Here is a 17,516-nt window from a genome sequence, read left to right as displayed (position 1 = left end):
AAGCATGCAGTTTTGACAGTTCATTGTAGAACTTGATATCTTTTAGAGTATTTTCTGTCTTGCTATCTTGTGATTACAGAATACTAAAAGCTTCATTTTTCAATGACCCCTGTACTTGTTGATAAAAGAAAAAAAATCCCTCATGGCTTTTGGTCTACATTCTACTATTTTCTCTACTCTCTTCAGTAATGTTTTGGTTGATGTGTGCTGCAGGATGGTGCTCAACAGACATGCATCTCAAGTGAGTGATTTTTTTCATTTTCCCCTTCTAAGCCATTGTTTCTGGAAGTATTCTTATGTTACCACTTATTCTCTGTTATTTTTTGATTGACCTGGAAAGACTGCAACCATAGAGCATTTAGGGAGGGGGGATTTGCAAATAGAGCATCCGTATCAGATAATTGGTTTAGAATGTTGCATTCTTCTGCAGAGGGAATTGTCGGGAAATATAGGAGCTATAGGGAATGTTAATTTTTTTTTATCATTTATATAGTTCTTTGAAAGTGGGTGGCATCCCTTTGGCGTGCCCTTTTTATTTTCTGTTTGCATATGACAACATTAGGTAATGGGTGCACTTCTTTGAAACACAATTTTTCTAACTCATAAACAGTTGAGGCTAATGGGTGAAATGTTCATATTGAAATTAAAAAGGAAGCTTGTGTCTTCATAGAACTAACTTTCATGTGGGGAGTTAACCTCCTGTGCTTGGAGGCATAATACCCTATGTAGTTTGTGTTTGCTTCTGCATGATCTAAATGTTTGTTGTATGAATTTGTATGGTTTGTATAGGAAGCTCAGGATATGAACAAAGCATATGCTGCACTGTTTGCTCCTTTCTGGAATGAGATAATCAAAAGCTTACGCGAGGAAGATTATATCAGCAATAGGTCGATCATGGGGACATCCTTGTTATCATTCCATAAATTTATTTGTGTTTGCTGTTCTGCAATCACAATTTGCTTCATGGTTGTTTTGCTTCCAGGGAGATGGACTTGCTTTCTATTCCGAGCAACACAGGAAGTCTAAGATTAGTTCAATGGCCACTGTTTCTTCTTAGCAGCAAGGTGCATCTTATCTTATTACCTTTTAACATCCTGCAGAATACTTTTACCTTTTACAAATGAATTCCAGTATCATACCAAGCTAGGGCTTATAATGGTATGCTTTTCCAGATTTTATTGGCAGTGGATTTGGCTTTGGACTGCAAAGATACACAAGCGGATCTTTGGAATAGAATTTCTAAGGATGAATACATGGCATATGCAGTTCAGGAATGCTACTACAGTGTTGAAAAAATCTTGCATTCCCTGGTTGACGGTGAAGGAAGACTCTGGTATGAATGGCTTTTCTATGAATGCGGCTTTTGTATTCCTTGTTTTTGGGGTGTGCAGCTGTTCATTTGTTTTTTTATTTTGTTTTATGCTTCCTGTATCTGATAGGGTTGAAAGGATCTTTCGTGAGATCAACAACAGTATATCGGAGGGATCACTTGTCATTACTTTACGTCTTGAGAAGCTTCCTCATGTGTTGTCAAGATTTATTGCACTGTTTGGACTTCTGGTATGTGTTTTTAGATTATACTTGCTGTTTCTATTCAGAATTAATATTGTTGGTTTTTGAATATAGCTTCAAATAGACAGCATAAGCATTTTGGTTTCTTATCTAAAGAATAATGTACAGACTAGACTTAACCCATACATCCATCAAAGAGGGGAGAAATGGTCTTGTCCCTCAAATCCTATTTTATCCTATACAAAAGCTGTACTGCCTGTAATCATCCAACTTCGTCACAGTCAAACCTGCCATTATGCGGAAGAAACTCATGGCTTCCTATGCTAGCTTTTAAAAATTTATAGCTTGTGGACATTGTATACCATTTCGTGATCTTCCTTACCAATAAAGCATTGTTGATTCATTAGAATTATATTTTTTTCATTCTTTTTTTTTTCCATTGAAGTTAAATAGTTAAAATCTATCAAAGCTGTCTCCTAGTTAAAAAAGCTGGAGCAATATATTATAGACAATAATAAATACAATTTCTGTTGGATTTACGCTATTTTAAATTGTACATTTCGATTTGAGATGCAACTACTTTACATGGTGGACTTGTTGACATATGTTATTCTCATATTCTTACTGATATAATGTTATTTTATCGGGGTTGACTACATTAGTTCGGACAAGTTATGGGGGTGACGCTAGACGGATTGTCTCTAATGTTAGAGAATAATATAAATCATATCTTGGGACTTCATCTAACAACTTAAGCTATTAGGTTGAGATGATTCTTTGATATGGTATCAGAGCCTTGATGACCAAATTGTCACGAATTTGAATCTCATCATCCTTATTTATTTGATAAAAATTAAGCACAAGGTAATGTTGACCTGTGCAAGTTTCAAGCTCAAAGGGCTTTCACTTGAGGGGGTGTATTAGAGAATAATATAAATCATATCTTGGGACCTCATCTAATAGCTTAAGCTAGGGGTGTTCATTTTCAGTTCGGTTTTAATAAAAAAAAATTAACCAAATCGAATTTTTTTTTTTAAAAAACGAAACTGAACCGAAACCGGTTCAAACCGACCGGTTTCGGTTCAGTTCGGTTTTTTAGAGCAAAAACCGGTTCAAACCGGTTTGGCTCGGTTTGACTTGGCTTTTTTCCGGTTTGGATCGGTTTTTTCGGTTTGGCTCGGTTTTTTATTCGTCTTTTCGGTTCGGGTTCGGTTCGGTCTTTTCGGTTCCAGGCTTAAAAAACCGAACCGAACCGGTCAGTTTTTTCAAAATTTTAATCTGTTTAATCTGTTTTTTTTCACGGTTTGATTTTTTCGGTTTTTTTTTTTCCAGTTTTCTTGATTTAATCGGTTTTTCAGTTTTGTTGAACACCCCTAGCTTAAGTTATTAGGTTGAGATGGTTCTTTGACATCTAATATAATATTATTGCTTTTAATTGCTTTAAATTGGAAATTTAATTTGAAAATAGGGTAGCTTAAAAACACAATACTGTTATTTATATGCATTTGTAGTTTAATATGAATGCTATCTTTACTTTAAGGTAGTATAATCTTTTTTTGATCATATAATATAATTGAGACTGCTTTACCTTAAGGTACTGTATTTCAATTATGCTAGTTCAAAAGCTGGCGTTATTCTTTGTTAAAGTTTATATAGATTTCTCTCTGCTTTGGTCATGCCATCTGTTTTTTATTTTTGTTTCTTTTGTGGTTCAGACAAGAGCATCAGTGATTATGGTATTTGATTTGAATTTTTTGTGTTGCTTATTTTAGATATTTGGCATACGTGGTTAGAATATTTGGCTGTCTAAAGAACCAAGTCAAACAGACTATCTACTTGTTTAATCTTTGCTCATTACAATTTATGAGAATATTATCACCTGGCGAGCCAAAACAATTCCAGCTCAATTCGGGCTTGTTGGTCTCACCAGCAGCTCCTGAGGGCAGCTCAGCTGCTTTTCCCATAGAAGGCTGAGTGTTAAAACTGTGCTTTTAACATCATCAACATTGACTTTGTTGTCTATATAGATAGTCATCTGGAACATTCAAGACAGGGAAAAGCTTGTCCTCTTGTGACTACCTGCTAGTCAATGCTGACTTTCTTGTGTGCCATTTTCCTCCTTGATTCAAACCAATGGGGATTCAAGTGAAACCATTTTAACTAAGTCTCTACATGAAATGAGACCATGTCACTCGTAAACAATTGGCATATTTCTGACCACAGAAACTAGTAAATGCTAACAGCATGATATTGATGGGTCGCATATAATGGGCTTATGTTCCCAGAGCTGAGCCATGTGAAACTGTACTTAGCTTGCCACAAGTTCGTTTAATGGACTTTTGACATTGGTTCTGGTTTGGCTGCATGACAGTAATGAACGAACCAGGCCCAGCTTTTGACCAACGAAAAGGCCTGAGCTGGTTGTGAAAAATCTGAATTCATTTGTATCTGGATTCTGGATTAAGTTTGAAACTCAAAGACTAATGATTTTCTATGCATTGAATATTAGATGCCACAATTATTATGTTTACACTTGCACAAACCTTCTACCTTGAGCTTCACCATGGTCATGGATAAATCACCCTGGCTTGGGTCCATAAGTGTCAACCTGCTAGATCATCCGTAGTTTAGGAAGTAGATTGGCAGGAAGCAGACACAAATAACAGAAATAAATAGTATTTTAGAAAGTAATATATGTTACTTTTTATTTGCCTTTTCGTGTTCCTGTTCAAAAGAATAATTCACTTGTGTCTCAGATACAAAATGAGACTCCTGTACTTGCCAATGGTGCTGCAAAGGCTGTATATGCCGTGTATGAGGCTGTTACACATGATCTGCTGTCATCGGATCTAAGGTATTTATTTATTTATTTATTTTGGGCGGGGGTTTTGAGCCTCACTGTTGCTTTATTATTGTATTTGAAACATGATAATTCACAATTTAGTTTTGATTAATTGCTACAGAGAGCAACTTGATACATGGAACATTTTAGCTAGAGCAAGAAATGAACGACGCCTGTTCTCCAGGATAGAGTGGCCAAAGGATCCTGAAATTGTAAGCACCTGTGAGTAAAAAATCTGGTTTTGTTCTTGGTTTATTGTGCTGGTTGCATTTACATGGGTATTTTTTTTTTTATCTTCCTTGTCACAGAAGGAGCAGGTGAAAAGGTTGCAACTTCTTCTCACCGTAAAGGATTCTGCAGCCAACATTCCTAAGAATCTTGAAGCAAGAAGAAGATTAGAGTTTTTCTCAAATTCACTATTCATGGATATGCCTTCGGCAAAGCCAGTTTCTGAAATGATACCATTTAGGTAAATATGATCTATAGTATGTCAAATAGTATACTTTGTGCCTTACTGTAAATTGACATGTCCATTTGTTTCATGTAAAATAACTTGGTTTTGGAAAATATTTTCTTGAAAATATATTATGCTCCATTGTTTGGCCATGTTAATAAAATCTACTGGAAAATAATTGTTTGGTGTTTGGTTTATATGAAAAATAAGTGTTAGAAAGATAAAGACAAGAATTAATTAGTGGTGAGACCCATGATTTAATGACAGTGATTGTTTCGTAAAATATTTTCATATCCTTGTAAAATATTTTCATATCCTTGAGAACCGTAAATTGTTTTTCCTTGTTTCAAGCTTATTTTTTTTTTTCTTTTGACTGTAAAATATTTTCAATGACATAGTTTTTTCGAAGTGAACCTAACAGGAGAATATTTTATGCAAGCATATTGTACAAGAAACAATCATAGCCCTATTTGTCTCCTTCATGCTTATGGTTTTGATTCCTTTGCGAACAGTGTCTTCACGCCATACTACAGTGAGACTGTGCTTTATAGTTCCTCTGAGTTGCGAGTGGAAAATGAGGATGGAATATCCGTTCTTTTCTATCTTCAAAAGATCTTTCCAGGTATATCTTTTTTTTGTTGTTCTACCCTGTAAAATATCTCTCAACTCCCTCTCTGTCTTGAGGAATTTTTAAACAGGGCCGGAGTTGCGAAAATTAGTATTAATGAAAATGCTAGCCCTTTAGTATATTCATTTATCTTTCCTTTTTTGACAGTCAGTTTTCTTTATCATATTATATGATTGGCATCTGATAATCTCCTTTGTTCATAGCTGAGAATCTTTTTTTTCCTCCAGATGAATGGGAGAATTTCTTGGAGCGGATTGGTAGAGCAGAGTCTACTGGGGATGCAGATCTTCAAGAAAATTCTGGTGATTCCTTGGAGCTTAGGTTCTGGGCATCTTATCGTGGACAGACTCTAGCTCGGACTGGTTAGAATTCTATTTAATATGATAGCCACATGATTCTTATTATTAATTGCATTTTGAAATTTGTATAATTTCATATTATCACTTTGCCATTTTCTTAGTGTTTTTGAGCATTTGTTTTTTCTTATTATTCCATTTTCCTTGGGATGCAGTACGTGGTATGATGTATTACAGGAGAGCTCTGATGCTGCAGAGTTATCTAGAAAGGAGGTCACAGGGAGGTGCTTAATTTTGAACAACTCTTATTGATCCATTCAATCTAAGAGTTAAGAAATAAACTCACTAAGGTCATCTTGTATTTGCAGTGGATGATTATTCTCAGACAAACTTTTCAAGATCACAAGGTTTTGAGTTATCACAGAAAGCACGGGCACAAGCAGATTTGAAGTTCACTTATGTGGTCTCCTGCCAGATTTATGGGCAACAGAAGCAGCGAAAGGCTGTAGAGGCAGCTGATATTTCTCTTTTACTGCAGCGGTATATATTCTTTTTAATTTCAATAGAATTGAATGTTCTATTTTTATCCTGTTGACCACTCTTTGCTATATAGATGTTAAATGGTTATCTTTGTTAATATCGTATTTCTTTAAGGACATATTTAACTACAAAGCCAAAGTATTTCATGTCACCTAGATGCAAGGGATGGGTGCTAGGTGCCTGTTTGTTTGCATGTTTGGCATCTGAATAAATTTTAATCCTGAAATGGGTAGTGACCAGTGCTGCATAAAATCTTATTTACTTCTGATGGAAAGAAAGAAGATTTCTGAGTTTTTAATCTATTTTGTAAATGTGATATTCACTATTCCATATTTGTATGGACTTCTACTCTCTTGCCACCCATACTAAGAGGTTACTTGGAGAGTGAGGTGGCATCCTTACTTGGTGCACGATCTTGATCCGGGCAAGATTCCTCCTCTGCCAGCTGGCTACTCTGATGTTAATTGCATTCTCTCTTCCTGCTGTATGAGCGCATATGTTAATAGTGGATCTATATCAGATTGTACTCTGATGTAATCGGCTAAATGATTAAGTAATTCATGTTGCAAGTTTCTGTGCACATGGTTATGTATGCTATTTTTCTGAGTCAGGAATGAGGCACTTCGAGTTGCTTTCATACACGTGGAGGAGAGTGATAGTGCTGACGGACAGGTTTCCCATGAATTTTATTCGAAGCTTGTGAAAGCTGATATACATGGAAAAGATCAGGTAGGCAGTTTCTTTTGCAATGTTTGTCATTGGTGCAAAGTTTTCTGTAGTCTTCCAGGATCATTTTGCTAAAAGAAACTAGTAATTTTGGCATGTGCATCCACGTGTATTATTTAAATTATTAAAAAAATCATTTGTTAATTAATTAAGTGATTAAATTAGATTTTGAGTTTGCTTTATATTCAAGTTTTTCGTCATGCTTTGTAACTCTTATTTAGCTAATTAATTAATTTTCTTTTATCTAAAAAAAATCCATCAAGTTAGCATCTATATTGAATATGAAAATGTTATAGGATGTGGAGAAGTTATTTTTAAATTTAAAAATATTGAATTTTGTAAGTGTTTGATGACTTTTTGAGATAATTATTTCAATAACAGATTATATTTGCATAATTTGCCAGTCATGGTTATATGAAGAACATCAATTGAATCAACAATAAAAGGATCCTTAATTTTATTAAGCATGTGTATTAAATTAAAAATAATTTGTGTGCGTGATTGCCATTACTTGTCCAAGAGATTAAGAACTTGTCAAGTGAATGCATGGGGAAAATGCATTGGATGTAGGAATTGCTTTTGATTATGATTAAGATTAAAAAATATAATAGAGTTATAAGGATATAATAGTCAAACATTTTCTAAAAATGTTTGTTGTAGTAGTCAATAAAAAATATCTTAAAAAGTTTGTGTTTTTATATATAGCCATGGATATTAGTGAGAACTTGATTAAGATCCTGTGGAAGGATCGAACAACTTTGTGGTTTTGTTTCAGCTGCTTTCACATGTGAGACCTATGGCTCTATAGTCATGGCTTTTGTTTTTCTACCTATTTAGATCATATAAACCTGTATGGTGCAATGTTTTGCTCTACTTATTCAGTTGTGCCCACTTTTTGCAATTTACATTTTGACCCAATCATTGTTATCGCACTGGCATTGGCTATGACATTGACTTTTCAAAGCATTTTCTCTTTGCATTTATCTCATTGCTTTGGAAAAGAAATGGTTGCATATATAGTTTCTTTGCTTGGGCATTGCTATAAATGTGGTATTTGTGTGCCTTTTATCTTTATATGTAGGAAATATATTCAATCAAACTTCCTGGAAATCCAAAGCTTGGAGAAGGGAAGCCTGAAAACCAGAACCATGCTATAATTTTCACTCGTGGAGAAGCCATTCAGACTATTGACATGAACCAGGTTACATATGCATACATATTCATGTATGTGTGCTCCACTGCAATAATTTGTGCATGTGTTTGTATTATTTGTGTTGCTTCATTCTTAGGTTAATTTCTGGTGTTTTGCTGCGTTTTGGAACTAACAATGCACCCCTATGTTTGAAGCTTTTGTTGGCTTTTATGATTGATGTTGGCTGGAGAATTGGTTTTATATTTTACTTGAATCTTGAGTTTCTGAGCAATTTGCCGAGTTTCACATTGTGTTTGGATGCTCATAGTACATGGGGCTAATCATTGGATAATATCTCTGGCCACACAGAACACCTGAGCAGTGCACTGGGGTTGAAGCCAAACAGATTTTTCAATCTCTTAATGATAGTGATTAGATGCCATTATTGAGGGATGCTTTCTGCAATGGCTTTTTATTTGGCCACCAAGAGACGTGCTTTACATTTGATGAACTGTATTCTCTAGAAACCATATGAAGTACTTGTTGGTGCTGTTTCTGGTGTCTTTCAATGTATAGATAGAATGTGCTTCTAGATGACAAGGCATTTTTGTCACAACTCCACCAGCATTTGTTAATGTTAAGTTTCTGGAATATTCTCGCATTGCAATCGGAATGGTGTAAGGTTGATGAGGAACAGCATATTGATGCAGGAACTTTCTTTATAATTTATACTATTATATTTCTGATATTAGGGTTAATCAATATGCCCGTATATGTAAGGAAGCTGTGGTTGATATGGTAACCTGAAAGTGTCTTTGCTATCAAAGATGATGAAACACTGATCTTTTTCATTTAAAATTACTGTGAAATATTTTTTGCATATGTTGTAAACCTCTAACTTTGTAGATTCTATTCCAACTGTTTCAGCAGGCACTCAAACCAAATTGATCATGAAAATCTTTCTTCTTATACTTTCTAATTGTTGATGTTGTTACTGAAATAATGTATTTGACCTTTTGTCTTGTCATGATGTTTGCTCAAAAATGATATTTGGCCCTCTGCTGTGATTAGCAAGTGTATGATATTAAATTTGTATTTCATATTTGTTATAGTAAGTTCTGAAATATAAGAATAAATGGCTCAAGGAGTTTCTTAAAGTTTGTTGGTTGCTGTAGTTTGAATTTTAGTGAGAAGTACTGGATTTTACAGTGTATTAGCAGATGCTTGGTTCTTGCAAGCATGAGTTTGTAAATGGTGCTGTACAAGTATACTTCCTTTAGTATGAATTGTTTATCATGTCTATGCTTCTAATTTTTTATTTTCTTTCGTAAGAAGTTTTGGAACCATAGGTGTGTCTTTGCATACAGTGTTTTGGGAAGAATTAAAATAACTAAACCTGGTTGATATGCCCTTTTGTAGGACAACTACCTTGAAGAGGCAATGAAAATGAGAAATCTTCTTGAGGAATTTCGAGCAAATCATGGCATTCGACCTCCCACCATCCTTGGTGTAAGGGAAAATGTTTTCACTGGAAGGTTGGTCTACTTTTCCTCGAAATAATGGCTACCTGATTTTTTTTTTATCTTTGCTCTGACAGTCTTCTTAATCATTGTTTTTGGGTGTATTTATGCAGTGTTTCATCGTTAGCCTGGTTCATGTCCAATCAAGAAACAAGCTTTGTAACATTGGGCCAACGTGTGTTAGCATATCCACTCAAGTGAGCAGTCTCTAACTTGTTTCAGCCCTATACAGTGCGTGAGTGAGATTAAAAGAAAATGTTGTCCACAATGGATTCTTCTACTAAGACCATTCTTTGTGACCAATTCAAGACAATAATCTATCATTAAAACCATTTCTTAATTAGCTGCTTGGTTTCCATAGACTAGGTGTGCGGTATGTTATAATTTGATTTTTATTCACTTTGCATCCTAATTTTTGTGTAGCATGAATTACAATGCAGATGAGTAACATGTTAAACTATTAGTTCCTGTAGCTATGCAAAACTTGGTGCAATAACATACGATGTGTAGTCATTTTGTCTGTTTTCATTAGCCATATCCTAATATACTTCAGAGTAAACAGTTATGTGTAGTTTTGTCCTTCATTTGTAACAAATCTCCTACGTGAAGGCATTGAATTTAGGAATTGATTTGTTTTTTTCAAATAAGTGAACATATACCAAGCCAAGTCTATATGTCCTTGAGGGCTTTTAGATTAGAAAAAGTAGTGTTCCTTTGTCTTTTTAAGTGTATTTTTTATGATTGTAAATATATTTTCATTTATTTTGTAGCTTGTGTTGATGCACAGATGGTTTGTATGCAGATGTGTGCCTTTGTATCATCTTTATGTTTTGCATGTGCACTAAAGGAAGATTTATATAATAAATGTTTTACTCTTAAAGGATTGCCTGCAAACTTTTTATGATTTTGATTTTTGGTTGAAAAAACATCTTGCAGGGTCCGCATGCACTATGGCCATCCAGATGTATTTGACCGTGTATTTCATATAACTCGAGGTGGCATCAGTAAGGCATCACGTGTGATCAATATTAGTGAAGATATATTTGCAGGTATATTATTGATGAAATAGTGGAAATCATTCATCATTTATGCAAAATAAATGGATTTTTTTCAGAAGCTATTGATTATTGAGTGTTGTCTGGGCAAAGATATGATCAGTCTCTTGCTCTTGAAGTAATTCTTTTGACAATCTTAAAAAATGGTTAAGCAAATAGGGAGTTGCATTTGACTTTAACTAAATCTGAATTTCTATTTGGACAGGTGGTGTTTCCCTTGTTAAACTTCTGGTCTAGCCTGTTAAATCCCATGATTCCGGGTTAGATCATGTGTGTTTTGGAGGATAGACTAGTACCTTTCAATCTTGTAGTTTTAGTAAATCACTGATTCTACCCTCTAGTATCCTAATAGAGCTGGAATCTCTCATTATTAAACTAATACTCATTGTCTGATGCCCTGCCCAAATGCAAATTTACATGCATTTTGGACATTTATGGCCTGCATTATATTTGTAGTGAACTAGTGGTTGCTTAGCAATGTGGAGCACATTGCATGATCAATGCTCAATCTCCAGTCTTACCCCACCCTTTAGCTGACCCCAACTGGTTTGGAATTGAGGCTTCTTTGCTGTTGTTGTTACCTATGTCGGATATGAATGTTTGGTCAACCAATCAAAGGAAAAGTGTTGGTTTTGATTAGAAGGTGCAACATATTTTAATGATTTAGTCAATCTTGCGGTTTGTTGATATCTGAGATATGTCTCTTGAATGTTTTGTTTGTTGGGGCAGAAGGCTTTTAAGTTGATATTTTGTGATACAACAAGCTTATTATAATGCAGCATTTTTGTCAAATATTGGATGGGTGATCATGCTGGCTGACTGAGTTGTAACAAGCTCAAATGATTTCATGTCAACTGATTTTCATGTAACTAAAACGAGAATTGCTGCAGGGTTTAACACCACATTGAGGCAAGGAAATATTACTCACCATGAATATATTCAGGTTCGATGCTCTTGTCTATTTCATTTTAGTTTATATTGGGAAGAAAATAAATCTTCAATGTTATTTGATATCCCTCTCCATGTAGGTTGGAAAGGGAAGAGACGTTGGGTTAAACCAGATTGCCCTTTTTGAAGGGAAAGTGGCAGGAGGAAATGGCGAGCAAGTTCTAAGCAGGGATGTGTACAGGCTTGGGCAACTATTTGATTTCTTCAGAATGCTTTCTTTCTACTTTACAACTGTCGGGTACTATGTGTGCACTATGGTATGTCTGTTTCTATTATTGGTTTTATCACTTAAAACAATTTTGAATCAGGTAGCTAATCTTTTGGTTTATCTGACAAGGAATGTATCTTTGATTCAGATGACAGTCCTCACAGTATATGTATTCTTGTATGGAAGGGCTTACCTGGTAATCTACCGAACTTTGTTTTTGCTGTCTTGGTTTGACCAACTTTTAGTCTCTGCAAATTTATTTTATTTAATCTTAATTTAAACCTCAACTACTTCAATAGAGTGGTTAGAAATTATAATTTGTTCAAAAAGGGATCTATTGTATCTGCAAGCTCTGAAACTTTTTGGTTGTTTCAAATGGCCTTGTATGACCAGTTGCGAGCTTGGTGATTATGATTTCAAGTTTTGTTCTACTTATCTGTTGGACATTTAACTGTCAATCTGTTATAAGATGAATAGTGGAATATTCAATTTTGCTGTCCACAATGATTGATGTTTCTTTTAAGAATTTTGGGCATCATTAGAAGAATGCTTGTAAGCTGTACTACAAATGAAAAGAAGAAACTTGAAGCCTGAACATGGAAGTTCGTTTTTATACTTTCTGAATATAGCGTTCTTAAAATACTGGAAACATCTTGTGGCTATGCTCATAATTGGAAAGGGTCCCATGTTATAACCACCCCCACCTAACCCCAAGAAAATGGACTTGGATTTTGATTCTATTCCGGGAAAAAGAAGTCGATTTGTAAGTTATTCATTCTGAAAAACTTCAATATCAGGCAGATTGCATCGTATTAGTTTTTTAAAAGGTTGGCTGCATCTTGTTAGATTTTTAATAGTTTTGCATCAATATATCTCTTTAGGAAAGGGTCCCATGTTATAACCACCCCCACCTAACCCCAAGAAAATGGACTTGGATTTTGATTCTATTCCGGGAAAAAGAAGTCGATTTGTAAGTATTCATTCTGAAAAACTTCAAAATCGGGTCGATTGCATCGTATTAGTTTTTTAAAAGGTTGGCTGCATCCTGTTAGATTTTTAAGAGTTTGGTTACATTGCATTTACAAGTGTTGTTAGATTTTGAAGAGTTTTGCACCAATATATCTCTTTCGGATACTAGGCTTTTCATTGTGAAATGGGATTATAAACTTCTCACTTTGTTTCAAGGATCTTTGTGATTCTTCTCGTCCTGTGGGCATACTCTATGATGTTTCCAAGTCAACTACTGGATCTGGGCCTCTTCTAATATTGCCTGTCGAATTGCTTTTCATATGTACTTGGTCTTTTGTGCACGACTTTAATAAGCCTATTCTCTCATTTAGACAAGGACATTTTTTGATTGCGTCAACTCTTTCAGGCTTTCTCTGGACTTGATAATGCTATATCAGTTAGTGCAAAAAAGATGGGAAATACAGCTCTGGATGCTGCTCTTAATGCACAGTTCTTGGTCCAGATTGGAGTTTTTACTGCAATCCCCATGATAATGGGTTTTATACTTGAACTTGGATTGCTTAAGGTTAGTCCATTTAATTTCCTTCAGTACAGTGTGTTTATTAATTTGTCTTGGCATTTCTCTTCTTTTGTACTGCAAAATTGCCAGGTCACTTACCCTAGTTAACCGGATTTCTTTCTGTGTTTGTAGTGGTTGGGAATATTTAACTGAGGCTCTACACGTCATTTTCCTTTATCGTAGTTTGTATTTTATGCACTAGGATTTATTCTGGAGACGTGATTTAATTTAATATTGTTACTCCAATGCAATAGTTCCTGTTGGTAATTTTATTTTTGTTTGGTGTTCCAGGCTGTTTTCAGCTTTATTACAATGCAACTTCAGTTGTGTTCAGTCTTCTTCACGTTTTCATTGGGCACCAGAACTCATTATTTTGGACGCACTATCCTCCATGGAGGTGCAAAAGTATGTCTCTTTCTCTCTTTTCACACACACACCTCTACCTACATACTTGGAAATTGATTTTTATGCATCTTAAATTTCGCTAACAGTACAGAGCAACTGGTAGAGGTTTTGTGGTACGTCACATCAAGTTTGCTGAAAATTACAGGCTCTACTCAAGAAGTCATTTTGTTAAAGCGTGAGTATATTTACATGAATGATTTCTTGTTATTTTCGTTTTCTAATGGCACCTGCCATCCTGAGTCAAGGTGGGGTTGGGAAGAATTAGGTTGATTTTGTCTGTTAAAAGTTGTCTCTTTTTGTTACAAAACATTCATCCTTTTCTTTCAGGCTCGAAGTTGCCCTGCTTCTCATAGTTTACATAGCATATGGGTACACAGATGGAGGTGCTGTGTCATTTGTTTTGTTGACACTTAGCAGTTGGTTTCTTGTCATCTCATGGCTATTTGCTCCTTACATATTTAATCCCTCTGGTTTTGAGTGGCAAAAGTAAGCCTCATGTTCTTATTTATTTGCCTTCATGTCATGAGCTATTATGTTTTTGTAAGAACTAAGCTGTCTGCTAATTACCACGATGTTGGCAAACAGGACTGTTGATGATTTTGAAGATTGGACTAGCTGGCTTTTATATAAAGGTGGTGTAGGGGTGAAGGGAGATAATAGCTGGGAATCATGGTGGGAAGAAGAACAGGTGGTGTTAAAGTTTCTATACATTGTTCTATGTATTTAAATGTGTTCATTTTGGTGCTTTGTACCTTTCATTTTATAATATTTATTACCTTTTAAGTCAGTTTCTTTCTTCTCCAGGCGCATATCCAAACTTTGAGAGGTCGTATATTGGAAACAATATTAAGCTTGAGATTCCTCATTTTTCAATATGGCATCGTATACAAGCTCCATCTCACAGGAAATGATAGATCTTTTGCGGTATAGTTCTTATCTTTTGTTCTGATATGAGTTTGTGATCTTGTTTCTCTTGTATGTTCTTTAGAAACGACGATTAATAGCCCTTTGTTTTGATCAGGAAGAAACATTTTTTCCTTGCATGGCCTTTTTTTTCTCCCTGCCAATTTATTGCTGAGGATGTTTGTTGAAGATGATATTATAGTTTGAATAACGCAATTTGAACTGTAATAGATTAAAGGCTGAAAGTATTATTTCATTAGTAGTATGCCTTGTTGCTTCTTGATCTTGACAGTTGGTTTTGTTGTCTAGATTTATGGCTTCTCTTGGGTCGTATTGGTTTGCTTTGTCATGATATTTAAGGTCTGTATCCTTTTATGTTCATCTATTATTCCTTTATTTATGTAGCTATATTTGAGTATGTGTTATACTCATGTTCGTATGTGTTCTTTGTCTTATAACCATGAAGGTCTTCACCTATAGCCCAAAAAGATCTACCAGTTTCCAGCTATTGATGCGATTCATGCAAGGAATCGCGTCCTTAGGACTTGTTGCAGCTCTTTGCCTTACTGTTGCCTTCACTGATTTGTCAATTCCTGATCTTTTTGCGAGCTTTCTTGCATTTATTGCCACTGGATGGACTATCCTATCTGTAAGTTGAAAAGGCTTGTGTTCTATTTTCTGCATAGAACCACATCAACAGCAATGTTTGAAATGAAAATTCATGTGATGAATATTGCTGCATAAATCCGACATGAAGGGTCTTATTCTGTAGTAGGAATTAGGAAAAAACTGGCTTTCCTGTTTGAGAGCGAGCTGTAAACAAATTTCTAGGATATGTGCCTGTGTTTTGGCTTTAAGTCCAAGCAGTAATAGTGGTTACTTGTGAAAGTAACTCCATGATAAGTATGTGATAACACCAGGCATTTTATTAGGCACATCCTCTCAGAAAAGCTAAAAAAAAAAAAAGAGCAGAGTGGAAAGAAAAAAGAGCTTGCTGGGGAGGCAAGAAGGATGTGTTGTTTCATTTAGCAGCTTTCTTCTGCTGCTTTTTTATTACACGTGCTTTGGAGAGGTTTGGTAGAGTACATGCACTTTGATGGTCTAAACCCTAAACTGCTGCTTTTATCAAGTCCTGACCTGCATATTATCATTAATGTCCTTACCATTCTTATTTTCACTGACTGCAAATCCTGTTTTGATTCTGCTGAAACAGATTGCTATCGCTTGGAAAAGGATAGTTTGGAGTTTAGGCTTGTGGGATTCAGTGCGTGAGTTTGCCAGGATGTATGATGCTGGGATGGGCGCGTTAATTTTTGTTCCAATTGCATTTTTATCATGGTTTCCATTCGTTTCTACCTTCCAGTCTCGCCTGCTCTTCAACCAAGCATTCAGCCGTGGGCTGGAGATCTCACTTATCCTTGCTGGAAACAAAGCTAACGTGGATAGATCGTAGATGAGTAATCTTTTGTATGATATCGCTCTCCTCATAAATTATTAGGATTTAAATTGACTGTACATGATGTTTGTGAAAGATGTATCTGTATTCTGTACAAGAGGGCACATCTTTTTCCACTGATATTCCTCCACATCTGATCGCTGCAGGTGTAGTTTTGTGTTGAATTGTCTGTAATTTTTCCAGGAGACTTTCGAGATCAGCATAGTGAGTCTGTGGTTATCGGTTAGTCCAATTACATTGCTTCCTGCATTTCCAACTCTTCCGCCGCTGCAGCTCTAATTTCATCGTCGGCCCTCTTACTGGTGTGAATCGTAACTGTCTGTCACTCAAACCAGTTAGCCACCTGAGAAAACAGAAAAAGTAGTTGCCTTGTACAATCTCGTCGTGCAAGAGAACCGTCCATGCATGCATGTTATTTTCAGCTGAGCTCGGCTTCCCTTCCCCTTTTTTCCTACGTCTCTCTTTGGGATGTTGCCCATTTCTGGCAATCAAAAAACTTATTGTGCTGTGCATCTTCTAGCAATGAAAAAAGCTAACTTCTCCACTCTGATAAAATTGATAAAAACGAGCATACCCTCGACTATAGGTATTATAACCTCAAGTTCTTCTAAATTTTCAAGCACATGATTCATTGTTCTCACAAACGTCTTAAAAACCTTTTTTCTTATTTTCATGAACTTGAATGGTTAGTTGTTAAGCTCTTCACGTGATTATTCCAAATATTTTGATGGTAATGCTCCTATGATCGACCCACTTCAATTCATGATTACATCTGAGAATTATTATTCTCACTTGAAAATAGACTTTATATCTCGAACAGATGATATAATTAATTCTTCTAAAAACATTGGAAACATTATTCAAGTTTTGGATATGTCCTTAGTTTCATTATTATTTTGTTATAATAGGTTTTAAAAGTTCTCCTTTCAAATTGATTGCTCTCCTCTCTTAATCATTATAAAAGAAGACAACCCTTCAAACTATAATATAATTAGGTTTTAAAATTTGACTTAATAAAAGGTTTTCAATGAACATTTTCGCTGTGTTTAACATTTTAATTTTTAATAAATCCGATCAATCATTTAACAAATACTTTAATAATACAATCCATAAATCTTTTTGGATAAACTAACAATTGATCACAAAACTATATTTGTTATTCTTGCCATTGGTTCAATACTAAATTAAATTTATTTTTTTTTTTTAAAAAAAAAAGAATGATACTTAACCAAAGCTGAATATTAGAAATAGTTTACAGCATAATATTTTTAATATCATTATCCTAAAATTATTTTCATTATTTTGTCTTATTAGCGCAAGACTCTGCTATTATCACAGCAAATCTTTGTTATAAACCAAAGAA

General features: G+C 35.0%; 1 protein-coding gene across 1 annotated transcript in view; it reads left to right on the top strand.

Annotated features, from left to right (window-relative positions):
* The window catches only part of LOC133675858 (callose synthase 10), a 30,089-nt gene extending 13,704 nt beyond the window's left edge, over positions 1-16,385 (top strand). Inside the window, exons 23-51 of the mRNA XM_062097379.1 lie at positions 214-241; positions 790-887; positions 983-1,064; positions 1,173-1,333; positions 1,440-1,560; positions 4,269-4,366; positions 4,476-4,566; positions 4,663-4,823; positions 5,321-5,430; positions 5,664-5,798; positions 5,948-6,016; positions 6,101-6,272; positions 6,884-7,001; positions 8,080-8,199; positions 9,550-9,665; positions 9,764-9,847; positions 10,587-10,699; positions 11,596-11,648; positions 11,734-11,910; positions 12,010-12,057; positions 13,237-13,395; positions 13,681-13,794; positions 13,881-13,969; positions 14,122-14,280; positions 14,380-14,482; positions 14,599-14,718; positions 15,007-15,057; positions 15,164-15,346; positions 15,911-16,385. Of these exons, the coding sequence (XP_061953363.1) occupies positions 214-241; positions 790-887; positions 983-1,064; positions 1,173-1,333; positions 1,440-1,560; positions 4,269-4,366; positions 4,476-4,566; positions 4,663-4,823; positions 5,321-5,430; positions 5,664-5,798; positions 5,948-6,016; positions 6,101-6,272; positions 6,884-7,001; positions 8,080-8,199; positions 9,550-9,665; positions 9,764-9,847; positions 10,587-10,699; positions 11,596-11,648; positions 11,734-11,910; positions 12,010-12,057; positions 13,237-13,395; positions 13,681-13,794; positions 13,881-13,969; positions 14,122-14,280; positions 14,380-14,482; positions 14,599-14,718; positions 15,007-15,057; positions 15,164-15,346; positions 15,911-16,150 (3,373 nt within the window). The 3' untranslated portion in view covers positions 16,151-16,385. The remainder of the gene's footprint in view (positions 1-213; positions 242-789; positions 888-982; positions 1,065-1,172; positions 1,334-1,439; positions 1,561-4,268; positions 4,367-4,475; positions 4,567-4,662; positions 4,824-5,320; positions 5,431-5,663; positions 5,799-5,947; positions 6,017-6,100; positions 6,273-6,883; positions 7,002-8,079; positions 8,200-9,549; positions 9,666-9,763; positions 9,848-10,586; positions 10,700-11,595; positions 11,649-11,733; positions 11,911-12,009; positions 12,058-13,236; positions 13,396-13,680; positions 13,795-13,880; positions 13,970-14,121; positions 14,281-14,379; positions 14,483-14,598; positions 14,719-15,006; positions 15,058-15,163; positions 15,347-15,910) is intronic.
* Positions 16,386-17,516: the final 1,131 nt, after the last annotated feature.

The sequence above is a fragment of the Populus nigra genome, chromosome 16 (assembly GCF_951802175.1).
Source record: "Populus nigra chromosome 16, ddPopNigr1.1, whole genome shotgun sequence".
Lineage (NCBI taxonomy): Eukaryota > Viridiplantae > Streptophyta > Magnoliopsida > Malpighiales > Salicaceae > Populus > Populus nigra.
Note: the sequence above shows the minus strand (reverse complement) of the source record. Positions and strands in the feature narration are given on the sequence as shown.